Raw genomic sequence first — 18,590 nt, forward strand, 5'->3', positions numbered from 1 at the left:
GGACTGGTGTGTGTAGCTGCAAGGTGTATTAAAACCATTAGTAAGATTTTGTAGTGTAGAGCAGGCTTCAGTGTAATGTTTTAATGAAATTTCCTGGATTGTTGTTTTGTGGTCACTGTTTGTGGGTTTTTTGTTTATTTTTGAAGTTTCATATTATGGATTTTTTTTTCTAATGTGTTTGGCTAGATCGCGTAGGCAACCTATGGCACGTAAGCTGATTTTCAGTGGCACTCACACTGCCCGGGTCCTGGCCACCGGTCCGTGGGGCTCTGCATTTTATTTAATTTTAGATAAAGCCTCTTAAAAATTTAAAAAACTTTACATACAACAATAGTTTAGTTATATATTATAGACTTGTAGAAAGAGACCTTCTAAAAAAGTTAAAATGTATTAGTGGCACGCAAAACCTTAAATCAGAGTAAATAAATGAAGACTCGGCACATCACTTCTGAAAGGTTGCCAACCCCTGGGCTAGACGCTGCAAGAATGGCATAACCTTAGGAAGTCTATATGAAGAGCCTCTGTCCTGAGAGTCTTAGGAGCACACAATGCTCACCATTCCCAATAAGGCAGACAAACTTTTCTTGATGGCCAGATGATAGGGGACTTTGGCTTCTGCATGATATGGTCGGCAGGGTGTTGAGCTCTGGCAGCTCTGATCTTGGGGCTGTGCCCCATAGTTAGGTTCCAAAAGGCTTCAGACCTTACAGGGACATTTCTTTTCTGGATGCCACCTTTCTAACCCCAGCTGATTTGTGGAAAGTATTTCCCTCCCCTCCCACCCCCCTCGCTCTTGTAATAGCCAAGAAGGGCAGATTTGTTTTTGCTCAGACTTTATCAGAATATTCATTTTTGATTAGAGACTTAACTTGGAAAATTTCAGTGTGCCAGGTTAAGCTTTGGAAAGTTAATTAGCAACTGACATCACACTGTTAGAATAGAAATTCTTAGGCAACCTTAAATAAAGCAGTTGCTACAACTCCCACTGTAAAGCAAAAAGTGTAACTTCTTACTTATCTGGATCTATATACAGTACAAAAGGCTTCCTCCAACACGTCTAACAAATGTTTGTACATTCCAACTCTCATTTTTGAGGAAGACTTTTTCTGTTGAAGGCCTACCCATGGTAATAAATTGCCTTTTTGTGATACTGAAAGATGATTGTAGAAACTTTATTCCCCTTTTGTAAAGGATTACTAGATAGTCTAAATTATTTTTGCACAGAAATATTTCTACCCTTCCCCCTCACTGAGTTGAAAGAAGTATGTTCCACAGGACCATACGTGTGCCCATTGCTCCAGGGTGATACTGCGTTTTTGAGTTAAAATCTTCGTCTTAATTTTGTGTCTCTTGTAAATTGGCAGGCTCCTTGTGACAAAGGGGTGATATCAGAGAAAGCAAGTTTCCAGAAACCATCTCTGCTTTACCCTCTATGGCAAACATTTAGATTTTTATTGATTAAAGTTGCCATTCTGAAAGTTGCAGCTGATATTCTGGCCTTCATGAGTCCACAGATAATGAAGTAAGTTTTTTTTTTTAATGTGTTCCATTTTGTGTTTATTAGAGGAAATGGTTCGGTAACTTAAAATTATCCACGTTACATATTTTTATAAGATTTTTGAGGGATTAACAAACTTTCTCTAAGAATGTTTTAATGCCAGTTTGTGACCAACATAAACAAAAGATACTTCTGATATTTACAGGCTGAGATGTGAGGTCATTAAGAAAAGGTCATTAAGAAATGAGTCCCTGACTGAATTCCATTCAGCCCATGTCCTAGCAGATTTTACATAGCCATTCCCATGAAGTTATTGAAATGCAAATATTGATAGTCACCGTTTGACAGTTCTAGCTTGAATTTGTAATTTCCTTCATGCATATTTTCTTAAATATTTGGCTGATTGTTTATTACATCTATAGAACTAAATAGCATTCTGTCAATAAATACCAATTAGGGAGCTCCTTCCTGCCCTGCATTGATATAATATCATAGTACAGGAGCTAATAAGGTGAAAAAAATGTGGATTAGTTATGAATTATGAACCCTATTGACAGCAGAGATGCATTTCTCTCTTTGCGGTGTTACATGGCTGAATATGATGACACTCAAATCTATGTCGCTATTGATATTGAAATATCAAGTGTTATTACTGTATTAAAGAAAACAATGAAATATTTAAAAGTGTGTGTGTGTGTGTGTTGGGGGGAAGCTTGAGTTACAGGAGCTTTAAAAAAGAAAAAAATCACGGTGCAAAGTATCCTTTTCCATACAGCACGACAAGGAAGAAAGTAAGGAAATACAAATACACTCGAAGTGGCTCATCTCCTGAGAGGTGGGGCAAAGGTTTCCTTTCCTAGGAACACAAGATAGAAACCACCAGAAAAGAGAGTGGCTCATGGAGTTAGCCAAATTTCCCCCCTGCACTCAGGGCTGTCAACCTGTATCTCTGAAGGATTATTGTATTATAGAAAATGAGTACATGTCTTATTAAAAATAAAAGAAAATGCAGAGGATTGTGGGGAGGAAGAGGAAATGAAGGAGACATTTTAGTCACCAAAGTATGTTTTTAAAATGTACTTACCGAACGTAGCAGCTTAGTGTGTCATGTATTGAAAGGAGGCTCATCAGCCTTTCCTCAAACAAGGATGTCTCCTAAGATCTTGACTCTGAAGTAGATTTCAGGTCAGCTGTGTAAACAACCCCATATGACTTAATCAGAGCAGATACACTGTATAGCAATTACTCCATGAACAATACTTTACTGCTTAGCATGATTTACTATAAATGCTCCCTAATAATGTATTTGTTCAAGCTAAGAAATTATATTTTTAAAATTTCATAATTCAGGTTATATACCCAGTTGTGTTATGAAGTGACTGGTAACTTTTTAAAAAAATGCTTGAAGTGAAAATCCTGTGACAGTCATGAAACTGCTGTGTAATGGTCTAAGAATACTGAGATGGAGCAAGTTTATGAATGCTGTATGTGACCTGGGCAGTGAGGTAAAGTTACTGTGTAACTAGCATGGATTTATTAGAATTTCCTGAATGTCAGAAGTGATTTAACTTACATTGGAGGTAATGGAATGTTTATCGTATGCCTAAAATGTTAAAATTCAGTGGGGTCTGTGCATGAAGGCAATACAATGGCTGTCCAGACAAGAACATCCAGGCACTTGAAACACAATGGGGCAAAGTGTTACCCTCGAGGATCCTGTGTCCTATTTCCAACAAACTGCAAACCGGTTATAAAGTCCTTCTCTGGAGAGGAAGTGAGTGGTTAATTTTCAGGTGCTGCCCAAGGGGAGACAGGCTGACAGTAAGAGCGACTTTGAGGATAAATCTGAAAGAGTTGGATCTTTCCCCATATCCATGGAATGCTAAGCCTTAGGAACAGACAGGCAAGAGTGTAGCCTTTTTTTGTTTTGTTTTGTTTTTTTGACCATTACATTTCAGAGAGAAATCTATTGCTCTAATAATTAATACTCTGCTTTAAAAAAACTATATGATCACAACTGTCATTATTCTTGGAAGGAACAGAATTGTAGGGTCTGGACGTACATCAGACCTGCTGAGGCAATCTAGGGTGGCCATGTGTCCGGCTTTCGACTGGAAAGTCTGGTAGAAAAGGGGACCTGACGGTATCCGGTCACATCTACTGACCGGACACCCAAAGTCCAGTTACTGCAGGTAGGGGAGGTGGGGTTGCACTGGGTCATCACTTGCGCCAGCCCCTACTCAGCTGGGGCCGCCCCCTACCTGTATCAGGCAGCTGCAGCTCCCAGCCCTGGCTTCACAGGCGAGTCCCTTCTGACCCGGGTGGCAGGGGGTAGGAGGGGAAAAGCAGCGAGTGACTGGGGGAGGGGGAAAGAGGAGTGGACAGGGTGGGGCATCAGGGGAAGAGTCGGGGCAGGAGCTTGGGGCAATAGGTGGGGCAGGGGTGGGGCTTTGGGGGAAGAGGCAGAGTAGGGGTGGGGTCTCAGGGGAAGAGGCAGAGCAGGGGAGGTTCTGAAACTCTTGCTGGAGTGTTTGGTTTTTAAATATTACCAGGGTGGCAACCCTAAGGTAATCATAGTTGATACACAGGGAACTGCAGTGCAGTGCCTGGTCTGAGAGTGGGAGAACTGTGTGATTCATCCGAAGAAACAGGCAACTGCCAGGGGCCTGAGAACTGAGAGGGAGTGTACTTAGAGAGGAATCAGAGGGGTGGTTAGCCCAGGAACTGTGACAAATGCAAAAGGAAGCCCAACTGTGCAATCTGTGTTTAAGAATTTCAAAATTTAGAATCTGAATCAAGAACTAAAAACAAATGAGGTGCAAAGCTAATTGAAGACTGATGCTCAGAGTAACTCAAAAGGTACATATTAAGTGTTAGCTTAAATTCAGAGTCAAAACTCTGAACTTCCATGCTTTTGTTGCTTAGATGTAGATTTTTCTTGTTTGCTGGAGCAGCTGAACAAATAAGAAAAACCTACATCTCAGTCACAAAAGCATGGAAGTTTTGTGATATAATAACTACAATTTAGGTTTAATTGAAGACTGAAAATGACTCTGCCATGGGAGAGAAGGAAGTGATTTTTATCATCAAAGGGAAGGTGTTTAACACAGTTGTTCACCTGGTTGGTTATCAGAGAATTTATGAACATAAGTGATTAGTGTTAACCTTTAGACTGTTGCGGCTGCCACCCTCAGCTATGGAACAATTTGTGCTAAAAATTAACCTGGCTGAGAGCTGTATCTGTGATTGTCTGAAAGGAAATGTTAGAATGACACCGTCAGTTACTCTATATTAGTGTTTCCCAAACTTGTTCCGCCGCTTATGTAGGGTAAGCCCCCTGGTGGTCCAGGCCAGTTTGTTAACCTGCTGCATCCGCAGGTCTGGCCAATCACAGCTCCCACTGCCTGTGGTTCGCTGCTCCAGGCCAATGGGAGCTGCTGAAAGCGGCGCGGGCCGATGGAGCCACGATCGGCCGGACCTGCAGACGCAGCAGGTAAACAAACCAGCCCGACCTGCCAGGGGCTTTCCCTACACAAGTGGCGGAACAAGTTTGGGAAACACTGCTCTGTATTGTTTATTACACTCACTTGTTAGTAGTAGTCTGTTTTCAAGCTAGTAACAAAACTTAATTTTGACTTCTGATTTTTTTTATCCTTTTCCATTTGGCAAATACTGATTTTTTTTTTATTCTATATTTCTAACAAAAAAAGGTAGATTTTTTTTAACCACCCTGTATTTGTGCTCCGTAACCAGTGAAATCAGCAGCAATGTCCCTCTCCGTGAAAAAGCATTTGAGAATTGTTTCACAGGTAGCACAGCAGCACACAGATGAATGCTCTTCCATCCACCCTCCATTTTGAGTATCCTAGTTCTCCACTGTCTTGCACCTTTTAGACGCATTTCGACCTGTGCAAAGTGGATATAATAACTACATAGATTGTAAATATATCAGTTTTACTGAACCCGTTTGCCAGATGCATATTGTTGATTAATTCACAGATTTTAAAACTTTGTATTCCTTCATTCGCAGGGAAATGATAACTTTGTTTGAAAATCACTCTGATTTATACTGGAAGGGATACGGCTATGCCATTGCTCTTCTTGTCGTGGTTGTCTTGCAGACACTTGTCCATCAGTTATACCAGCGTTTCAATATGCTCACTGCTGTCAAAATTAAGACTGCTGCTGTTGGCCTGATATATAAAAAGGTAACCACTTCTCCTGACATTACCCCCTAACCTCTAAAAAGGGCAAATGTCTCAGTTTTGAAAGATAGAAGTGCTACAAAAACAAAGATGTTGTAGATTGATGAGAATATTAATAAAGATGCCTGAACTATAACTGGAACACTAGCAACGGCTGAAGTTAATATTTCATGTTTCCATTCTAAGAGTCCCATCCTACAACTAAACGGGGGAAGCTCTGCCTCAGTACAGAATGCGTAAAGATATAGGGGTCTGCCAGGGCAGGGCAGGTTGCGAGATTGGGAGCTACCCCCTTGTTCACTTGTTTACTGTTCTCTGAAACTTTTTTTTTCTAACCTGAAATTTTCCAGCTTTGGTCTGTGTGTAAAGGCGGAGGGCTGTGCATGTATGTGGTGTTAAGTTTGAACAAAAATGATGCATCCATTTTTGAGCAAAAAGAAGGCTGAATTCCCCTCCATCCCTAGCCCTTTTTTAAAAATAAGAACTACTTACGCAACCTTTCCTTAAATTGCTCTAGCATTGAAGTGGTGGGAGCAGAAAGCTGAAATTTTGACCAGGAAATCTCCTCTCTAGAGGAGAAAGTTGAGATCTTTAGCATTTTTGTGAAAATTGGGTTTGATTTGGCACAACAGTGCTACTCTGAAAATTGCAGTATGCACAATAGTTTAGGAACTATTGTGGTTTTTTTAAATAACTTTCACCTGATGTTTTAGGTGAACTCTGCAAATGTGTGCATAGCTAATACCAGATTGTAGTAAAACATATAGTGGGCCCTGTCTCAACCAGGGAAAGGAAACTTAGGTGCTATCAAAGCTGGAGAGAGAGATGTTATCTCTATAGCTAGTATATGTGGAGTTTGTGAGCTACAAAGTATTTACTGTACTGTAGTGCACAGCAAATGAGGCAAAGATGCTTTCTTTTTAATTTACTTCATTTTGTAACCGTACGCTTTGGTTTCTTGCTGCTGTTGCAGGCTTTAAGCTTAGCTAATTCTTCACGGAGAAAATATACAACTGGTGAAATTGTTAATTTGATGTCAGCAGATGCCCAGCAACTTATGGAACTGACCATAAACCTCAACCTTCTATGGTCAGCGCCTTTTCAGATCCTGATGGCTATTGTCTTTCTCTGGCAAGAACTGGGCCCATCAGTGCTAGCAGGTGTTGCAGTGCTTGTTTTGGTTATACCTATAAATGCTTTTGTTGCCGCAAAAGTAAAACAGCTGAGGGTAAGAAATCTAAATGTAATTACTGGCAAAATTGTGGTGTTACAATGAAGAGCTGATTTTTTTAAACATGAGTGTAAAACTAATGGAGGCACAAAATAACCAAAGTCACAGCTCTCTTCGTTGGAGGGGAAGCTTTCAATATCTAATCAATCAATATTTAGGTACTAAACTTTATCTATAAACAAAAAACAATGAAGAGAAGTAATTTTGTTTATCTGTAGAAGTGTTATAGGCCCTGATCCTACAAACACTTATGCATGTGCTTAACTTTACACACAAGTCATCCTATTCAACTCATTGTTGGCAAATTTGGGGCAATAGTTAGGATTTCTGGTTTTAGGTCAAAACTGACTAAAATACCAACAAAATAGTAAGGTGTGTTTTCAGGAGCTTTATTATCAAATAAAATGGAAGTCAAAAATCCAAAGGCCCAAATCCTACAACTGCTGCACCTATGTGGAATGCTAAATAGGGTGATCAGATGTCCCGAATTTATAGGGATAGTCCTGATATTCAGGGCTTTGTCTTATATAGGCAGCTATTTCCCCCTACACCCTTTCCTGATTTTTCACATTTGCTATCTAGTCATCCGAAGCGCTATTGAGTCAGCAACTGATTTGGGCCTAAGTCTTTCTATTCCCTGTTTGCAGTTTTCTTTAGGGGTAAAGAAGGAAAAGAAAATAGGACAGGTAGCCCATATGTTTTTGGGAGTTAATCCCCAGGAGCATAGGATGTTGACCTAGGTGTTACATGCCCTCACTTCTGTCAGTAAAGAGCAGGTCTTAAAAAAAATCATATGCCTAAAGATAAACACCACAAACCAGACACTCTGCTTACAGTGTGAAATACTGTCAAGAGTTAGTCACAGAAGTGAGTGTGCCAGTAAGTCAATATATTTTAATTAATAATACACAGTTGATTTAGGCCCTAAATCTAGGTTTAATTAACAAAAAAGCTTTTACAAACCTTTCCATGATTACTATAATTAATTAAAGTAGGGGTTGGGAAGTGGAATAAGTGACCTTCCTCAGCAGAGATAAAATGATCTGGCCATGGTCTGTAGTAAAAGGTGCAGGAGGGAAAGAGATCTTTGTAAGGATCCTCTCAAAGAGATTTCACCTTCATGCTCTGACTCACACCATCCCATTGAGGTGTGTGTGGGGGTGGGCAGATTAGTCCCCCAATACTCAGAATAGGCTGCACGACCCACTGTGAATCTTGCCTCCACACATCCTAACCTCCAGAATCCCTCTCTCTGGCTCCCTGATACCAAATCTCCTTTGGCACAGTTTTATCATGGACTTCCCCTGGCCACAGCTGCCCATGCTCCACAGAAAGAATAAAAACAGCGCAAACTATTATCTTTTCCAAAGAAACTTTACAGGGCTATAAGGGAAGTTATTTGTATTCCCCAGCATACCCTGTTTCCAGCTGCTCATGCAGTGAGGGCCATGGACCACTGGAGAGGTCTGGCCTATGTGTCTATGAAAACAGTGCCACAGAAGCAGCTGAGCTCCACCAGGAGGAAGGAGGAGGGCAGATTCTTACACAAAAGTTCCCCTCACCATACAGATCTTGTCAGTCATTTGAAGGAAGAAGGAGAAAGGTGAGGGAGAAAACCCAAAGTGTTCTCTGCCTAAGTATCCTAATAACCAGAGAGTGAAAGATGCTAAGAGAAACTGACTAGCATGTTTTCATTGTGCAAGTTGAGTGAAATACACAATTAAATATAGCATAAATAGTAAGAAGAGGTTTTTTTAAAAATTCAGTTTTTACTAATCAAAGATGTTATCAGTAACAGAGGAAAGGAATTTATTTTTCAAAATATGCTCTTTAACCTAAGTACTCCTTCACATCTCACAAATCAGACAGGGCCAAATTCTGTTTGCTTTTGTCACAAAAATAGTTTCATCAGTTTTTTGGGACTACTTACATGTGGTAGGTGAGCAAGGTTTGATTCCTTGTGAGTGACTATTAAAGTAAGATTAATTGGTAAATGGTTACTACTCCATGGAAAAATATGGTGAATAATCTATTCAAGACTTTAAGGAATCAACATCACAATTTTTTTAATAAATCATAGTTTAGATGTTTAAGAATTTTTAAGATTAATCTATTTTGTAATTCTAGAACACTGAGAACTGAAACTCTAATTATGAAGCTTTTAATTAGAATCTAAGAAATGCAGTTATTACTGTAATCATGCTGCAGGAAGTATTACAAAATATCAAGATGATTTTTTTTAAAGAAAAAGTGCTATTAGAGAGGACATACCAATCCTTTTATCATATAATGGATTATTTGATTGGGTATAATACATGTCAGATACTGAATGTGAAGCACATTTGACAATGTAAGGTGTACAGTATAAGTAGGATGACCAGATAGCAAGTGTGAAAAATTGGGACAGGCGGTAATAGGAGCCCATATTTAAAAAAAAAAAGGCCTAATAATCGAGTAGTAACAGTGTTCACTGTCTGAAGTACACAAAGTATGTTTGAATCTCTAATGTTTTTAAAAAAATTGTAAGCATTGCTCTCTCCTTTTTAAACTAGAAAAGCCAAATGAAGAATACAGATCAACGAGTTAAGCTACTAAATGAAATCTTGCATGGAATAAAGGTAATACAAGCAGCTAATGAGTTTCATTGTTCTGCCTAATAAGATGAGAGACTATGTTATTCAGAAAACTAGGGTTTTGTCACTGAACCTTTTAGCTGATAGGAAGGAAGGAAGGAAGGAAGAATTTAGGGGAAAATATGTTCTGTTATATAACTACTTAAAGTGAATTTTAAAGCATTATTAATATAAGATGTGATTATAAAATATAGATTATTCATGATATTTTGATCATGTTCTTTTGTTTTATATTTTAATCAGCACAGATAGTTTGTCATTAGATGGTTGGAAATCTTCACTAAAACTTCACTTTTCTTGAAGAACAATATTGAGTCTTTCAAATTTGTTCTTGTTTCTGAAAATCAATTTGTCATTTGTGCTTTTTCAATTTTTCAATATAGCCAGTACTTCAAATTATTCACAGTTAATTCTACATTTTTCTGAAGTTTGTGGATTTCTAACCATAGACATAGGTGCTGCTATAAAATGTATATAATACTCCTTAAGATGTTACTTCTTGGTTGCAAGTAAGGTAGAGAATATTTTCATCATGAAAATGCTAGTATGATGGACTGGCAGCTATTTGCCAATACAAAGCCCGAGACCTTTCCTCTCTTCAGCATTTTGTGTTCTTTTACCACTTTATATAGTATCTTTCATGTAGATGGATCCCAAGAGTTTCTTTCCGGATTCTGTGGGCACACTTGCTTCGATTAAACTACTCACATAGCTAAAGGGTCAGGCCCTACTTGTATATGTAATTCCCCTGTCTGGTGTTCTGGATAATAGTAAAGGATGTTTTCAGGTGTCCTTAGGAGTCCTTTGGCCACACTTTAAATTTACTTCCTTATTAAATAAAAATATTGTCTGGGCACATCACCTGGAGATGATTAGTCTTACATGCTGTGCACCAGGAACATGAAATAAGTGTGTGGCTTTCCATACTGATACTTTCCCACATCAGTAAGTGAAAGAAGAGGTTTACAATGAAGTCAGATGGTGGCATCTCTGTGGATAAATTTAATAAATTAAAATGTATAGGGGATGAATGCTGATAGTAGTAACCTGGAATAATAAGTAATCCACCAAAACAGGGGCACAGTGAAATGTATAGAGCTCAAGGTGACTACACTATAGCATTCTTCATAACGAATCTCATTTTGGGTTATATTGAGTCTTGCTTGGACAATATTTTATTTGTAGAAGCTATCCACTGGAAAAACAAGTGTTGGATATTTACACTTTTGTATTGTTCAGCATTTGCAGATAAATTTTTGGAATTTAAACTCATTTTAACAATCATGATCACTGCTGTTGATTTACTAAGATGTAATTTTCTGTTTATTTGTATTTAGATTCTTAAACTTTATGCATGGGAACCTTCATATCAGAAGAAGGTTGTGGAAATTCGAGAACATGAAATAGATGTTCTGAAGTCGTCTGGGTACCTGACAACTTTCTCCATGCTAACTTTAGCCTGTATTCCTTTTATGGTGTGTTACTTAACAATATCCATTTTTGTAGGTAGCTATCACTCTTCCGGAGTATCTGAGAGTCTCAAAACCATTAATTAATTTATCACCACAATATCTCTGTGAGGTCAGGAAGTATTGTTATAATATCCATTTTACATAGGGGAATTGAGGCATAGAGAGATTGTGACTTGTGCAAAGTCATACAGGAAACCTGTGGCAGAGCTGGGAATGAAATCCAGATCTCCTGAGTCCAGTCCAGTGTCTTAATCAGAAGACCCCCCTTCTGTAATGTAAACAGTCATTCATGTTTTAATTCATAAATAGTAGTACAGTTTATGTTTCAGTTTGCTTTAAGCTGTAGTCAACATCCAGCTCTTAATTGGTACCATCCTGTTTCTGTAGCAGGAATCATTGAAAAGTAAAACTAAGCAGGACGGGACAAGTAATGGAAAAATAATCACCATCTCCTCCCCCCCCCTTTTTTTTTTAAAGGTCTCGTTGGCTACATTTGGAGTCTATTTTCTGTTGGATGGAGAGAATGTCCTAACTGCAACTAAAGTTTTTACATCTATCTCTTTGTTTAATATTTTGCGACTGCCTTTGTTTGATTTGCCAACAGTGATCTCTGCCGTAGCCCAGGTAAAACCTAAACCAAATATTAATAGGTGTCAAAAAAGGATGACATTTATGGCCCTTTATTAATCTCCAGTGTCATGTGGTTTAATCTATTTTTAGATGAAGGTTAAACCACCTGATTATTTCTAGTTTTATTTTGTTGAAATTTTCATGTCTTTGTGGGGCGGGAGAGGCACTGGTGTTGGAGGGAGTTTCAGAGTACAGGCAAGTCTCATCTTACATGGGGGTTCCGTTCTGCGTTTAGCGCATAAAGTGAAAACCGCGTATAGTGAAACACCCACTGAGCTGGGTACAGATGCAGTTTTTATATTGTTATTTTTCTTTTTTTCCCCTGTTTTTGCCGACAGCGCAAAGCAGAATTTGCGCATGTTAAATGCACCTAAGATGCGACTTGCCTGTCTATTCTCTTTTGAAGTATGTTAACTTATAATAAGGAATGACCAGCAGGTGGCATGAGTACTGTTCCTATTTCTACTTGTGCTCTATCTACTGTTTCTGTATGTAGCTCAGTTTCTTGTAAAGTGGCAAGGCCATTGTAAACAGATGCCCTCTCTACATCCTGTTGTCAGATGTGGGCAACAAACTATGCTGAATCAGAACTCGACCTGGGGTTTGGTTTTATTAACCTAGAAATTAGCAGTATTATAACAAAATTGAGCTCAGTCTCTCCCAGCTTGACTGCTGCCTTAGGACTGCTCAGTTTATACGCTAAATCTTCTCTCTCTCTTCCAGAGAGCTAATCTACAAACAACCTGTCTCAGACTTTGTCTCCACTGACACAGAGGTGTTTTTTAAACAGCAAGATAACTAATGAGCATGGAAACAAGTCACTCATAGTGTTTGCCACAAGGTAGCTAGCAGGTCAGCACTATACCCCAACTGTGGTTGACTTTGCTTAATTTACCTTAAATAAAACTAAAGTGCATTGGCTCCACTATGTTTTTCCAGTAGAATAATAGCTAAAGCACCCTTTTTTTTTTTTGTCCTCAGTGAAGACATAACCTTTATGAGACAGCAGAGCCTACTTCTCATTGAGACATGAGCATCAATGTTGTCTAACAGGGTGTGGTGTTTGAATGAATTCTGCTGTTAGCCTAAACCAGTGGTCTCCAAACTTTTCAGGGTTGCGCCTCTCCTTGCCCCTGTTGTGGAAAATTGACCACACGCTGAGTTTGGATCAGATTAGCCTGAGGCTCCTTTATTGATTACAAGCGCAGGGGGGTAATAGCTCTCAGTAGCTGTCCCCCCCCCCTCAATTCAAGGAACATGCAAGCCTTTTAAAGCTTAAAACCACAGACAAATTACACATACTTCTGTATTAATTACCGTATTTGGAATACATTGCAAAATTTAATGCAAGTCAAAAGCGAAAAGAAACAATGATCTCCCTTATTTGGCTTTTTCCTGTTATTGTTATTCCCAATCTAGTTCTTTTGTGGTTTGACTTTTCTAATGCTTCCATTGTGGTTATATTTAACAGGCTTGGCTATGGCTAATTGTCTTTGGGGACTTTCCACTTTGCCCCTTCATGCTTCTTACGCACACAAACAAGCTCAACTAATACTTCAGGCCTGCTACCTTGACCAAAGATCTAAAGACCCTCTGTAAATTTTCCTCTACATGTCCATGTTCCCGCTGGAGCCGGGAATGGAGCCACAGCTTGGGCGAGGGAACATGGATAGGAGTAAGGGGGCCAAGGCTGGGGCCGCAGCTGGGGTAGGTCTGGGAATGGAGCCCTGGCTGGGGTCAGGGCTGGGGCTGCAACTGGGGCTGAGGTTGGGCATGAGGCCAGGGCTGGGAGTGGGGCTGGAGCAGATACAGGGGCAGAGCAGGGCTGGGTGGCCCTCCCTCCCTGTTCCCTCTGGGGGCTGGCCCAGGCCCCGCCATGCCCCCTGGAACATTCCTCCATGCCTCCCTACAGGGATGCGCCCCACAGTTTGAGGACCACTGGCCTAAATCTTCAGCTACCTTTATGAATGTACATAAGGAAAACATTTTCTATTTAGTGCCAAGAACTTCGTTGCCCATCTCAAAATAAATTAATAGACATGCTTTTTTATCGGTGAATATATGAGGAATTGCTTAAAAACTCAAATAGCATAAATGTTTGTGCATTCTACAGACAAAGGTTTCTCTGAGTCGTTTAGAGGATTTTCTGTATTCTGAAGACCTTGACCCTCAAGACATCGAGACAAACTACAGTGGAAGTAAGCAGGATTTTATTGTTGTTGTTGTTGTTGTTATTCAGTGTCTGCAATAACAAGTTGATTAGCCGGCAATATCAACTGAGAGGCTGCCTCTGTAACTTATTGTTGATTTCTCTTTCTTGCAACAGATCATGCTGTGGGATTTATTGGTGCTTCTTTCCGATGGGAGAAGACTGGACCTTCAATCTTAAATAAGTAAGAATCAAGTCTTAGGTTTGTGAAGTTACTTTAAACAAGAATCTGTACAGGCATCACATTCTGCTGGGCTGAGTTTACATGGCTAGATCAGGGGTCGTCAACCTCTGGTATGCGGCTCACCAGGCTAAGCACCTTGGCGAGCCGGGCCAGTTTGTTTATCTGCCGACGCAGCAGGTTCGGCTGATCACGGCTTCCACTGGCCGCAGTTCACCGTCCCAGGCCAATGGGGGCAGCGGGAAGTGGCGCGGGCGAGGGGTGTGCTGGGCGCGGCTTCCCACCACCCCCATTGGCCTGGGACGGCGAACCGCAGACAGTGGAAGCTGCAATTGGCTGAACCTGCTGACGCGGCAGGTAAACAGACTGGCCCAGCCCACTAAGGTGCTTACCCTTGCGAACCACATGCCAGAGGTTGCCGACCCCTGGGCTAGATGATGACATTACAGTCTGCCTAGTGCAAGGTGCAGCATGTTGTGATGTCCCAGAATAGCAAGGTAGGAGACTGACTCCCCAGACCACAGTATTCCCCATCTCCTCACTACTCAGGAAATAGAATAAACTCAGAACAGCGCATGCTTCCTGAGACGCTGGCACTGCTATGTGACCAGGTGTGTAGGGCTAAGAGGGAGGCTAAGATTCTGCTCTGTCTCCATTCACTCACCTGCACAGGGACTGAACGTGGAGCCCTTACAGATCCTGCTTCTTCTACCGCATTGTTACTCGTGATGCAGGTAGCCAGAACAGGGACGTGAAGGCACAAGATGGCCCAGTACCTCTGTGTAGCTGCACGAGCTGGACCACTGAGCCCCCTGAAAGCATTTGTGAAAATAGTTATAAATCAAACAGGGTGTTTTTGCTTTCCTTTTGGAACTTACATGGTCTCTTATGTTAATCTTGTACTATGCGTTAGTTTCCTACTGCACTGTTGCCTCGATTCTGCAACTGATAATGTACGGTGACTTTTTAACACTCAGAGAGATGCTACAGTCTCCTTACGGACATAGCTTTTCAGGGCTCCAGAGTATGCTCTAGTTACAGGTATCCAAACTGAAATATTCACCTCCTCAATCACAGTGGAGTAGGCTGTATTTTTACCGTTTAGTGTCCACTAAAGAAGATTCTACTCTATACAGTGTTTATAGAGGATAACTGTTGTTTGTCTTCCTAAATGTTTCCAGTTTGAACATGAAGATCCCGGAAGGCTCTTTAGTTGCTGTTGTGGGGCAGGTTGGATCTGGAAAATCATCTCTCCTTTCTGCTATTCTTGGAGAAATGAACAAGTTTGAAGGAACAGTCCAAAGAAAAGTAAAGTTGATTTTATTTCTTGTCTCTGCAGTTACACTATTACAATATGACTGTTTTACAGAAGATGGTTTATTTGGGAATATAAAAAAATATATTGACAATGGACGCATTTCTTTTAGTATGCTGACCATTGGATCCTTTGAAAAAATGACTGGGTGGCATTCATGTTGCTTGTCAAGTTAACTGATTCGCAGCCACCTACACTAAAACTAATATGGTTTAGTCTTCATTTTTAGTAAATCTATAATTATTCATTGCAAAAATCCTTAGGATTAAGGTCATGCATCAAGCCTACACATCCTACAGAGGCTGGTTTAGAAGAGTGATACAACCATAACTCATTTGGAGCAATGATATAGTTTTGCAGGAGACAGTCAGCCCTTTCACAGTGGCTTACACATAGAAAGGAGAGAAACCATTTAAATTGGGGAAAGTGAATTGTGGGCAGAGATGGAAGGAAGTTCATTCTGCCCCTCTCAATGATAACAGCTCCCTTGGCATAAACTTTTTCTGTGGTTGAACAGAGTGAGGGAAGTGTCCAAGTGCCCATCACAATAAAATAGAATTTAAAGAGGCTTATATTAGGCTAAAATAGCTATGCAGAAAGATAACCTCTCAGCATAGCCCACACTAATAATAATACTTATAATTCCAAACACTGTAAATAGATTAATCAATCACCATAATACAGATAAGTGCCAAGTTGTCAGGTAACTCCTGAGTTTGAGTCACTTTGGAGTAAGATTAGAATTTGGGAGTCCTTTTCTTCCATTCCTATGTAAATCCATTACATCATGTTGCCTTTCACTAATGTTTAAATAAGAGGAGTCTGAAGTCTCTTGCTAATATACAGTAAGCGAATAAATTTAGTACATTTTAGTGGAAATAAAAAAAACAACAAAAAAGGGGGGGTGCCCTCTTTGGGACAGGGAACTATATAGAGTATGCTACTGAAGAGTTAGTATGGATTCATTGGGTGGAGGATGATGTCAATTAATCTCATCATATTTCTTAATAAAATTAATAGATTTTCATAGATTTATGCATTTAAGTCAGAAGGATCCACTATGATCATATACTCAGGAGCTCTTAAAATCATCACTCCTGTCCCATAAAACCATGTTAGTTTCTAGTAGTTGACATTTTTATCCAGCTAGATCATCAGTGATACATAAAGACACTGTGTAACTAACCACAGGAGTGTCCACAATTAAGCAGTACTTCACCTTGTTATTCCAATTGAGCAATGCTTCAAAACTGGTTTTATTTAAAAAGTGCAAATTAAACCAAAACATAATCTTCCAGTATTTGCCACATACTAAGTACCGGTCCAGTTTTGCTACCTTTATGTTTACTGAGTACTTAGTATGCAAGAAGTCCAATGGCTCTCAGTGAGGCCACTCAATGAGTAAGATTTTACTCAATGCATGTAAGGGTGACAGAGTATAGTGTGCACATGCGCTCATAACATGCACAGTATTTCAGCCAGTATCTTCAACAGCTTGGTCTGGAACACTGGACTTTTTAGAATTTTAACAGTTTGATTATGCTAATATTTAGAAGTAATAACCAATGACTTTACTTTGAAATATAATTTGAACAGCAGATGTTCTTACAATTCTATCCTACCACATGTAGAACTGTCCAAATGAGAGTATTTTGCCTTTTCTCTTTATTAGGGTTCAGTGGCTTATGTTTCCCAGCAGGCCTGGATTCAGAATTCCATTTTGCAAAAAAATATTCTCTTTGGCTCAGGTCTGAACAGGCCATATTATGAGAGGGTTTTGGAAGCCTGCGCTCTACCACCAGATTTGGAGCAGTTACCAAACGGGGATCAAACAGAGATTGGAGAAAGGGTAAGAACTTGAAACATCACATGCAGTCACTCAGCTGAGCTCTAGTTCACAATATCTTCCAAATGCATTTAGTTTGCTAAGGCTATGTCTACACTTCATTTATGTCAGCAAAACTTATGTCGCTTAGTGGTGTGAATATACCACCCCCATGAGTGACATAAGTTATGCCAGCATAAGCATTAGTGTGCACAGCACTACATTGGCAGGAGAGCTTCTCCTGCCAACATAGCTATCGCCACACATTGGGGGAGGATTAATTCATAGACTCATAGACTCATAGGTCAGAAGGGACCAATCTGATCATCTAGTCTGACCTCCTGCACAAGGCAGGCCACAGAACCCCACCCATCCATTTTTATAACAACCCCTATCCCAGGACTGAGTTATTGAAATCCTCAAAAATGGTTTGAAGACCTCAAGCTGCAGAGAAACCACCAGCAAGCGACCCATGCCCCACGCTGCAGGGGAAGGCGAAAAACCTCCAGGGCACCTGCCAATCCGCCCTGGAGGAAAATTCCTTCCCGACCCCAAATATGGCGATCAGCTAAACCCTGAGCATGTGGGCAAGAGTCACCAGCTAGCACCCAAGAAGGAATTCTCTGCAGCAACTCAGTACCCATCGCATCCAACATCTCCCCGCAGACCATTGAGCAGACCTGTCTGGTGGTAATTCAAGATCAATTGCCCAAATTAACAATCCTATCATAACATCCCCTCCATATACTTATCAAGCTTTGTCTTAAAGCCAGGAAAGTCTTTTGCCCCTACTACTTCCCTCGGAAGGCTATTCCAGAACTTCACTCCCCTAATGGTCAGAAACCTTCGTCTAATTTCAAGTCTAAACTTCCTAATATCCAGTTTATACCCATTCGTCCTCGTGCCTACATTAGTACTAAACTTAAATAATTCCTCTCCCTCCCTAACGTTAACCCCTTTGATATATTTATATAGAGCGAGCATATCCCCCCTCAGCCTTCTTTTGGCCAGGCTAAACAAGCCAAGCTCTTTGAGTCTCCTTTCATAAGGCAGTTTTTCCATTCCTCGGATCATCCTTGTAGCCCGTCTCTGAACCTGTTCCAGTTTGAATTCATCCTTCTTGAACATGGGACACCAGAACTGCACACAGTATTCCAGATGGGGTCTCACCAATGCCTTATATAACGGTACTAACACCTCCTTATCCTTGCAGGAAATACCCCGCCTGATGCATTCCAAAATCGCATTTGCTTTTTTAACAGCCGTATCACATTGTCGACTCATAGTCATCCTGCTATCAACCAGTACCCCAAGGTCCTTCTCCTCCTCCGTCGCTTCCAACTGATGCGCCCCCAACGTATATCCAAAATTCTTATTATTAATTCCTAAAT

General features: G+C 40.3%; 2 protein-coding genes across 3 annotated transcripts in view; one reads left to right on the forward strand and one right to left on the reverse strand.

Annotated features, from left to right (window-relative positions):
* Positions 1–18,590, forward strand: part of LOC127052762 (multidrug resistance-associated protein 1-like) — a 60,808-nt gene that overhangs the window by 17,415 nt on the left and 24,803 nt on the right. For both annotated transcript variants that reach the window (XR_007774886.1, XM_050956743.1), the window contains exons 4-13: positions 1,365–1,522; positions 5,529–5,706; positions 6,677–6,931; positions 9,487–9,552; positions 10,905–11,042; positions 11,517–11,663; positions 13,783–13,867; positions 13,996–14,062; positions 15,241–15,367; positions 17,047–17,223. Coding sequence is in view for 1 of the 2 variants with exons in the window: in XM_050956743.1 (XP_050812700.1) it covers positions 1,365–1,522; positions 5,529–5,706; positions 6,677–6,931; positions 9,487–9,552; positions 10,905–11,042; positions 11,517–11,663; positions 13,783–13,867; positions 13,996–14,062; positions 15,241–15,367; positions 17,047–17,223 (1,398 nt within the window). In the remaining variant the exon portion in view is untranslated. The remainder of the gene's footprint in view (positions 1–1,364; positions 1,523–5,528; positions 5,707–6,676; positions 6,932–9,486; positions 9,553–10,904; positions 11,043–11,516; positions 11,664–13,782; positions 13,868–13,995; positions 14,063–15,240; positions 15,368–17,046; positions 17,224–18,590) is intronic.
* HSPA13 (heat shock protein family A (Hsp70) member 13) overlaps positions 13,913–18,590 on the reverse strand; it is a 46,097-nt gene continuing 41,419 nt past the window's right edge. The window contains exons 6-7 of the transcript XR_007775125.1: positions 14,724–14,871; positions 13,913–14,053 (exon numbers count right to left, since the gene is read on the reverse strand). The gene's annotated coding sequence lies outside the window, so the exon portion shown is untranslated. The remainder of the gene's footprint in view (positions 14,054–14,723; positions 14,872–18,590) is intronic.

The sequence above is a fragment of the Gopherus flavomarginatus genome, chromosome 1, assembly GCF_025201925.1.
Source record: "Gopherus flavomarginatus isolate rGopFla2 chromosome 1, rGopFla2.mat.asm, whole genome shotgun sequence".
Classification (NCBI taxonomy): domain Eukaryota; kingdom Metazoa; phylum Chordata; order Testudines; family Testudinidae; genus Gopherus; species Gopherus flavomarginatus.